At 48.9% G+C, this 9046-nt stretch overlaps 2 protein-coding genes across 6 annotated transcripts in view; both read right to left on the reverse strand.

Annotated features, from left to right (window-relative positions):
* NKTR (natural killer cell triggering receptor) overlaps positions 1–1512 on the reverse strand; it is a 37901-nt gene extending 36389 nt beyond the window's left edge. For 3 of the 5 annotated variants that reach the window (XM_014467641.2, XM_014467640.2, XM_014467637.2), the window contains exons 1-2: positions 1351–1489; positions 1079–1159 (exon numbers count right to left, since the gene is read on the reverse strand). In XM_014467641.2, the coding sequence (XP_014323127.1) occupies positions 1079–1136 (58 nt within the window). In that variant the 5' untranslated portion in view covers positions 1137–1159; positions 1351–1489. Of the gene's footprint in view, positions 1–1078; positions 1160–1327 lie in introns of all 5 variants that reach the window. The other 2 variants (XM_006102301.2, XM_014467639.2) reach the window with 2 other exon arrangements.
* A 3129-nt stretch (positions 1513–4641) lies between these two features.
* Positions 4642–7908, reverse strand: SS18L2 (SS18 like 2). The gene is made up of 3 exons (XM_006102303.3): positions 7534–7908; positions 7201–7277; positions 4642–4914 (listed from the first exon to the last, which is right to left on the reverse strand). The coding sequence occupies exons 1-3, from the start codon at positions 7600–7602 to the stop codon at positions 4827–4829; spliced, it is 234 nt and encodes a 77-aa protein (XP_006102365.1). The 5' UTR covers positions 7603–7908; the 3' UTR covers positions 4642–4826.
* Positions 7909–9046: the final 1138 nt, after the last annotated feature.

Raw genomic sequence — 9046 nt, forward strand, 5'->3', positions numbered from 1 at the left:
TCCTGCTACTCTCTGTCCTCCCCGAACTTCTCCAGGTCCCTTAAACACGCAAGTACTTAAAATCCCCTCCTCAGGACCTTTGCATTAAACTGTCCCTCCACCAGGAATGTTCTTCTCCGAGATGCCATCTCCTCCAGATGTCTGCTTAGTTGTCATCTCCTCAAAATGGCCTTTTCGGACCAACTTATTCAAACAGGACCCCTACTGTACAAGTCCCTCAATTTTTTTTTTCTCCTGCTTTATTGTCTGTCTTCCCCCAACAGGCTAAAAACTACAAGGAAGAGAGGCCTTTGTTTTATTCACCGCTAGATCCCCACAGTCTAGAACAGTAGGAGGCTCTCAAGAATCTACTGAACAAGAAAGAGGGCGCACAAAGCCTGCATCTATGCCTGCCATTAAAAGTTGTTACAGATAAAAAAAAAAAAAAAAAAAAAAAAGCCAAGAAAACAAGCTTGAAACACTGCTCGCTCTGCTGCTACTCAGAATGAAACGACCACCCGTTAGATAGAAGAAAATACTTTATTTTCAACAAAATACGCAGACAAAACATGAATGCGTGCAGCCAGTCTGCTGGTACAGAATGCTTGGGTTTAACCAGAGGACTTCCCCAGGCCGTTTCCCCAGGAACCACAGATTCTGGCTAAAGATACTTTAAGGAATAACAGAGCCCGGCTAACCTATTCATGGCTTTCAAGTATTGGGAAATACAACATGTAGGAGTCCAGACACCACCGCTCACAGCAAGGTAACTGAAATCGGAACTGGAGGTGTTTGCCACCTAGGAACAGATAAAAGGTCCCAAAAGGAGTGCACCCCTTTTCTTGGCGCCAGGCATAAACACTCAGTCTGGGGGTGCAAAGGGGCATGGAGTTTGGGAAGGGGGGGCGAGGCCTGGACTCCGAGGAGTGGGAGTGGTGTACCGGAGCCACCCTCCCCCCCAGATTCTGGCTCAGGAGAAACGGAATGTGGACCGCCTACCCGCTCCCAAAAAGGCTCGGGGAGAGTCGACGAGGGTAGACCCCTCCCCTTCCCCGAGATAAGCCCGGGCCCCAGCAGGGCTCCCCCGTGTCCGGCTCACCCGGCTCCCGGTTGATCTCGATGTCAAAGTGGCACTGCGGCCGGTCCTGCGCCCCCATCGCTACCGAGGCGGCGGAAAGAGCTGGGAGAGAGAGGGGGGGGAAAGCGGTCAGGTCCCGACAGGTCGGGAGCCGGGGCGGGGGCGGAGCCCGAGCCTCGGTCGCCCCGCACCAGCCTGTCGCGACCGTGCGAGAGGGTGAGACGGCGCCCCCTCCCGTCCCAGGCCTCCTGGCTCCCACAAGGCACGCACACTCAAGCGGGCAAGCTCTTCACCTGGCTGGCCTCCAGCCTGAGCAGCTCCCCGTGCACAGAGGAGAAAGCGCGGTTACAGCGGCCGAAACCCAACGCCGATAACGGACCGCCACCCCCTTCCCCCAGCCCGGCCTCCCAGTGCCACGCTAAACCCCGCGAGAGTCTGGACAAATACCGCGAGAGCGCAGGCTCGGAGAGGGTCTTGACCGGAAAGGAGCACACGTGGGCGTGTCCGGGAGCTCTGGAGAAGCCTCCGGTCCGGCGCTCCTATTACTGAGCTGGTCCTTTTTTTTGTCCCGCCCCTTTTCTCTACTGGAATCAGTCGCCCAATCTGGGAGCCCTGGACACGCCTGCGCTCTCACTTCCTCTGGTTCCTTGTCGAGAGCTGGGAGCTTCCGTGCATCACCGGATATCGCGAGGTTTTGCTGTTGACAGCTTCGAGCCAGTTGTGTGAATTAAGTCCTTGAGGTTTAAGCCCACGGAGCTTTTATAGCCTGTTTTCTTTTTTGCATCATATCCTCTGTAATACACAATGCAGCCTCGAGCAGGGATCCCTGCTCCAACCTCGCCCGAAAGTAACTTTTACATTTTTATAACTTAGGGAAGGGAGAAAAGAGGTGAAGGAAAAGAGAGAAAAGGAATCCCGTGAGAAGGTACAGACACAATTCTACCTTGTTTGCTCGTACTATTTAAAAAATTTTTTTAAAATATATTTTATTGATTTTTTTACAGAGAGGAAGGGAAAGAGATAGTTAGAAACATCGATGAGAGAGAAACATCGATCAGCTGCCTCCTGCACATCTCCTTCTGGGGATGTGCCCGCAACCCAGGTACATGCCCTTGCCCGGAATCGAACCTGGGACCTTTCAGTCCACAGACCGACGCTCTATCCACTGAGCCAAACCGGTTTCGGCTTAAAATTTTTTAAAAATATATTTTTACTCGTTTCAGGGAGGAAGAGAGAGAGAAACATCAATGATGAGAATCATTAATCTGCTGCCTCCTGCACGCCCCACACTGGAGGGTGGAGCCATGTCCTAACTGGGAATCGAACCATCAACCTCTTGGTTCATGGGAATGATGCTCAATCCACTGAGCCACAACAACAGGGCAAGGCTGCTGTCTTTCTTTTTCTTTATTTTAAATATATTTTTGTTGATTTCAGAGAGGAAGAGAGAGATAGAAACATCAATGATGAGAAAGAATCACTGATCAGCTAAGGCTACTGTCTTTAGAAAGACCTGCTTACAAGGTTGGCCTTTGAGTGGAATCTGGGAACTTCAATGGTAATCAATTTCCTAAAATTATAGAAAGTGTTCATTATATGATAAGAGTGCCTCACTATGCCTAAGCTATTTGTGTAAACACTATGATTTTTGCTGAACACCTGCTTTCCTTTGGGGAATCTGGAATTTAGGTATGTGTTAGGCAGAAGATGCATATGTGACTAGCCTCTAATAAAGTATTTTGGGTAATGCCCCACTGGTGTGGCTCAGTGGCTGAGGGTTGACCTATGAACCAGGAGGTCAGGGTTCAATTCTCCGTCAGGGCACATGCCCAGGTTGTGGGTTTGATCCCTAGTGTGGGGTGTGCAGGAGGCAGCTGATCAATAATTCTATCTCATCATTGATGTTTCTATCTCTCTCTCCCTCTCCCTTCCTCTATAAAATCAATAAAAAATGTTTAAAAAATTTTGGGTACTGACTGTAAAGAACTTCCCTGGTAGACAGTTCTCACTGGTCACACAGTTCATCCCTGGTTGAAGTAAGCTTGCCCTGTGTCACTCCACTGGGAGGGAAGTTTAAACTTGGTTTCCTGTGACCTTTGTCCTGTGTCTTTTCCCTTTGCTGAGTTAGCTTTGAATTATTTTGCTAATAAACTATAGCTGTGGTTTATATGCTGTGTCCTGTGAGTCCTCCCAACCAACCATCAAACTGGAGGGAATCTTGGGACCCATGATGCAGAAACAAAATATTACCAGAACTTGGTAACAAAATCTATATATTGAAAATTTGGAAACACACGTTTTGAAATCCTAGATTTTTTGTGTGGAAAATTAGTAGACCATTTCATGGGGTAAATAAAAAGGAGTATGTTGCTAAAATGACATCCTCATTATATTCGTCAAAATCAGATTGGCTTTCTCCAGGTGGAACAGGGAACTTGGCCATGGTATCTTCAAGCATACATTGTTATAGTCTGGCAATCTGAACGGAAAGCATTTTTCCTGCCAGCACCAGTGAGCAAAAGTCCTGGGGACATTCTGGTTGGCTTGATGAGCTTCACACCCCATCTCCTGATGGCCATGGCAATGGGTAGATATCATGATTGATCAGCTTAGGGTAGAACCAGTAACCAGGAGAAAGGAATGGTGTGTGGCCACACAGAGATGGCCATTGGAGCAATGGCTTCAAAGTAAGAAGTCACCATAATTGTGGATACAGCACCCATCTTTTTTTTTTTTTTTTTTTTTGCCACTGACTTGTTTTAAAGCATGGCTGTTTTCATAAATGTCTGCTGCTTCATTCTCTCCAGGGGGGAGTTTGAATCTCATTAAATTCATATGAAAAACCTACTACAACAAACACTTCCTGTCAGATAGGATCCTAACTCATTTTTTGTGGAGCCCAGCACAGGCCTGGTCAAATGAGGACACGTTATACTTGAACTGATGACCACATATGTGCATACTGCTCTATAAATGAACTGAAAAGACAAATAACAATGGTTGGAATGAAGGGTCCTTGCATAGCTGTTGCTTCTGCCTGCACCACCGGTTCTCCTGATGATCACATATCAGGTTCCTTGTTATTTATATCTCCTATGAGGGGTGCACTCCCTATACCCAAAGGAGCATCCTTATCTCTGAAGACAAGGGACACGGAGCAAACAGGCCTAGCTAAGTTCCCCCCAGTTCACTACACTCAGCTCATACCACCGAGCAAAACTGGCCAGGGTGTTACATATATTTTTAAGTTCTTACAGTTTTCCTGGAAAACCAAATGGAACACTTATTACGTGAAAATTTCTATACCTCCGTATCAGTCTTTTGTGGAAAGGCAAGCTTTATTTCCAAGCAACCTGACCAGAGCGGCCAGGGGGTCCAGAACTACAAACTAGTAGAAAGGAGAACACAGTTACATGTTCCACTGGCAGGGTCTCAGTGGGGAGTCTCACCAGTTCCTCCTGATCGCCAAGCACCTGCTCAGGTTCCTCTTCAGGCTGAACCTAAGAAAGTAGGCTTGAAGAAGCCCATGACATCTTTGTTGTCCAAACACACCTATTTCAAGAAAGAAAACACCTGGAGGCAACTTGAGGGAATCTGCTTAATTATTAAAATAAATATTTACATGGAAATACAGTTCTTCACATTTTCACACTTAAAAGAGACACAGAGATTTCCTTCATGTTTTCAGCAGTGGAGTTGGTAAAGATCCTGCCTGTTTCATAGGAAATGTATTACTTTCGATTACTCCTCACAACAGCCACCTGGAAGATTATTCCATCACTTTTGAAGGACTGGTTGGGTTGGCATCTGCAATGGTAGCCAAATAAATGAGATTTCTGTGTAGCACATGCTGGTACCTACGGGTGAAAAACAGGCAAAAATTAGTCTTGTTTTTACTGAACATGAACAAACAACTGGAAGAGAATTTACCTACTCTAGTGGAAAGGCTCATCCATAGACTGATGAGTCAGTGTTATTCACCTTCTTGTTTAACACTTTCAAGGAAAATATATCCACTTATTTCCATAGGCACCTCTCTAGACTATGGTATTGAACCAAACTTCTAAACTGGTTCCTGTGCTCTATCTCTGTACCCCTACACATAACAGCCTGAGTGATCACTGTACAATTTAAGATCATGTCCTATCTCTGTTTAGTACTTTTCAAAGGCTCCCATCTCATTCTGAGCAAAGCTGAGCCCTTCTCGTGGCCCACAAGGCCCTACAAGATCGGGACCTCTAGTTGCCTCTCTGATCTCATCTTCTACCACTTTCCCTTTGCTCACTGAGTTCTGGTTACAGCGGCATCCTTGCTGACATTTAAAGACATGGAGCACACCCCAGCCTGGGGGCTTTTCCACCTCATGCTCTGCCTCACATACTGCACAGCTGGCTCCCTTACCTCAGGTATCTCCTCAAATGTCACATCAGAGACAGCTGGTATAACACAGCACCCTGCCCCCCACTTACCCACACTTTATTCTTATTCAAAGAGTTATTAGCATGTGCTTAATTATATGATCTCCTCTGGCTGGGTTGGCATCTGCAATGGTAGCCAAATAAATGAGATTTCTCTGTGGCACATGCTACACAGAAGGTAAGCTCCACGCCTGCAGAGCTATTGTTTTGGTCCTGATTCCCAGTAGCTAAGACAGTTCCTGGTACTCAGCAGGACATACAAAATACCTGAACAAACTTAAAAGCAGGGATGGAATACCTCCACGTGTGCTTCCTATCGTAGTGATTCTCGGTCAGGGAGTCGAGCTCCCTACCAAGGAAGAAAAGTCAGACTAGGAAGCAGGAGGCATGGCAGGTGCAATGTGAAAAAGCCCACCAGGAGACTTCGATAACTTTCTTACCCAGAGGCTGAGAATCACTGCACCAAACGGAATGCTTTGCAACTCTTTCTCATATAGAAAAAATGGGAGTGTTTACTATAAACTGCAAAAAAGCAAATGACCAAATGCCAGAGTCAAATACCGTCTTTATCCAAAGACGGATTATCTCTACTATTCCACTGAGCTGTTCAGTGAAGGATTGTAGGTGTTTTTTTTTTTTTGGGGGGGGTGGGGGGAAGAGCATGGCTTTCTTAACTATGACTTCAGTAACAATGAAATAATGTATTTTTCTATAATAAACGGCATAATTCCTGGACTACATTTAGAAAACAGATTATTTTCTCTTCACTAGAGCACATTAAATTATTGTACAAAATTTACCTCTGGCTTAACTTAGACATCTTTCATTGGTCTTTGTGTGTTAACGTTGCAAATGGTCTGACCCCACCCAACTGAACAGAAAAGGGGTGAGCCGCAGGGGATCCACGATAAGACAGCCGCCGCCACCACGCGCTCCCAGGAGCACGGCCACCCCTTTATTTCCTCTCAGGCTGCCTCTCCTAAACTGTAAGGGTCCCCAAGAGACTTGCAACCACGGGAGCAATGGGCAGTGGCAGCTCACCCCAGGCCAGCCCCAGAATCTGTCTCCAAGGCCCCTTTTCTCTGACTTTCCAGGGAGCCACAGCACCCCGCCCAGGCTCCCTCCTGTAGCTTCCTCCACCCTAAGCCCTTCCTTGTGTCACTGTTCCCGGCTTTAATACACGCACGCTAAAAACAGAAAAGGGAAAGCAGCCGCCAGGATCATCTCCTAAGACCACCTTCCCGTGTGCTTCCCTCCCCATCCCCGTTGTCATCAGCTGGCATGGCTTCGGGTGACGAAGGCTTTGCAAAATGAGCACAACTCAGGTTTTGAAGCGGGTGCCACCTCTGACTCCAGGCTTCACAGGGTGCGGTCCCACGGTGCCGGGCAGGCAGGCCACCGCTCCGATCCTCCCCGGAAGAGCTCGGGACAGCGGCTGTGTCACCACACAGGCTTCCACGCCACTCAAAAGTGAGGGGAGGGCCCTGGCCGGTTTGGCTCAGTGGATAAAGCATCGCCCCGCGGACTGAAGGGTCCCAGGTTCGATTTCGGTCAAGGGCACATGCCCGGGTTGTGGGCTTGATCCCCAGTAGGGGGCGTGCAGGAGGCAGCCGATCCATGATTCTCTCTCATTCATTGATGTTTCTAACTCCCTCTCTCTCCCTCTCTGAAGTCAATAAAAATTTTTTTTTTTTAAAAAGTAAGGGGAGGGAGCTGGGGACTTACTGGACGCACTCGTTCGCCCGGCCTTTGTTCTGATACTCCACGATACAGCGGATCAGCTGGTCATTCTCCTCCAGGAGCTGCAAGATCAGAGGAGGGGTCAGTGCCACACGACACCACGGCGTGAAGGAACCTGTCCACGGCCTCACAGCCCCGTGCCAGGCGGTCCTGCCCCGGCGCCTCTGCTGACTTGACTTGGTTTCCCTCTCACCCCGACCCCAGAGTCAACACCCGGGTGTCGACGGGGATGCCGCCACCCCGGGAAGCTTCCCGCACCGGCGGCCCTTCCGGTCCTCGGCTGAGAAACCCCTCCCCTCGGTCCGCGTTAGCGCTCACCCGCTGGATGGTCTCCTGATTGACTTGCGCCTTGCCTCGCAGCCAGTCCGGTACGAAAGCCACCGACATCCCGGGAAGCCAGGTCGGAACCGGGTCCCAGGCCCCGGAAACCCCCGCGCCGCTAGAGCAGAGCCAACCAGCAGCTCCACACACTCCGCGGCAGGGACCCTGGGAAAGCCGGGGTTAGCTCTTGATGTTGATTGGTCCTCCCGCTTAGAAGGCGGGAACAGGCGGAGCGTCGTCTGTGATTGGACACGCAAGACTGTCCAGCTGTTGCCGGCGGATTCTTCGCGGTTGCGCAGTCTGGGAAGCGAGCTTGGGGCGGGGCCGGGCAGCAGCGCTGGCTTTTTAACCCTCTGTAGTCTGTAGGCAGGGGCACCGCACCTGGGTCTGAGAATCGAGAATGGGGCTGGAACCCATGAAGCTGGCTCGGCCAAGTCCACTCCTCTTCCCACATCACTCTCGTGCCTCCAGTTTGCGCCTGGAGGGGAACCCGGGGCACTGTCTCCTCCCAAGCCAAATCCCCGCAGGGCCAAGGAAAACACTGCTGAGCTTTAATGATTTGCGGAGGGACAAACACATATATATATACCTGTTTGTTCTTTGGGCAATAATAATGCTTTATGAAGTTTACACAAGGCATGAGTACCAAGGGGCAGGGTCCCCTGGAGGTCGACTTGGACTCTATCATAACTCTCTCTTGTTTTTTTGTGTTTGTTTTTTTACATTGAACTGCAACCTGTATACTCAATTGACAACATTGACATCCCAATTAGGGGTCTCAAAGCTGACTCAAATTCAGCTTGTCTAAGGTGGAACTGAGGACCAATCTTCTCTCCAAAATCAGATCTTTCTCCAGTGCTCCCCATATCTATGAGTCCCTCCACCACCCACCCATTCCCTCAAGGCTGAACAGTGGCATCATCCTTGAACCGACCTTGTCACCCTTTCACATCCAATTCGTCACCAAGTCCTGTTGATTTTGCGCATACACTTCTCTGCACGCTGCCTAGTTCTCTTCCTCATCAGCGTCTCTCTGGTCCAAGCTCCAGCTTCAGCCTCTCTTACCCAGATGACTGCATTGGCTTCCCACCTGGTGTGACCACAGCTTCCATTTGGGTCGTAACGTCAAGCAGCCAAAGTGATTTTTACAAAATGCAAACCTGTTCAGTATTTCACTGCCCTAAACTGTCTACCATGGCCTACAAGATCCTACCTGGTCTTACCTCTTCTAGTCTCTCTAGCGCAGCGGTTCTCAACCTGTGGGTCGCGACCCCTTTGGCGGTCGAACAACCCTTTCACAGGGGCCGCCTAAGACCATCCTGCATATCAGATATTTACATGACGATTCATAACAGTAGCAACATTACAGTTATGAAGTAGCAACGAAAATAATTTTATGGTTGGGTCACAACATGAGGAACTGTATTTAAAGGGCCAGAAGGTTCAGAACCACTGCTCTAGTGGCTCTCACTTTACTCCTTTACTCTCTAAAGTCAGAATTTAATTTCTC

Source organism: Myotis lucifugus, unplaced genomic scaffold (genome assembly GCF_000147115.1).
Source record: "Myotis lucifugus unplaced genomic scaffold, Myoluc2.0 scaffold_408, whole genome shotgun sequence".
Taxonomy (NCBI): domain Eukaryota; kingdom Metazoa; phylum Chordata; class Mammalia; order Chiroptera; family Vespertilionidae; genus Myotis; species Myotis lucifugus.

Excerpts from the sequence above, each read along its gene's own strand:
- SS18L2 (XM_006102303.3), bottom strand. The coding sequence starts at position 7,602 with ATGTCGGTGGCTTTCGTACCGGACTGGCTGCGAGGCAAGGCGCAAGTC. Across the intron at positions 7,278-7,533 it reads ATCAGGAGACCATCCAGCGG|CTCCTGGAGGAGAATGACCA; the intron begins GTGAGCGCTAAC and ends CTGATCTTGCAG. Across the intron at positions 4,915-7,200 it reads CGGGCGAACGAGTGCGTCCA|GTACCAGCATGTGCTACACA; the intron begins GTAAGTCCCCAG and ends TTTCACCCGTAG.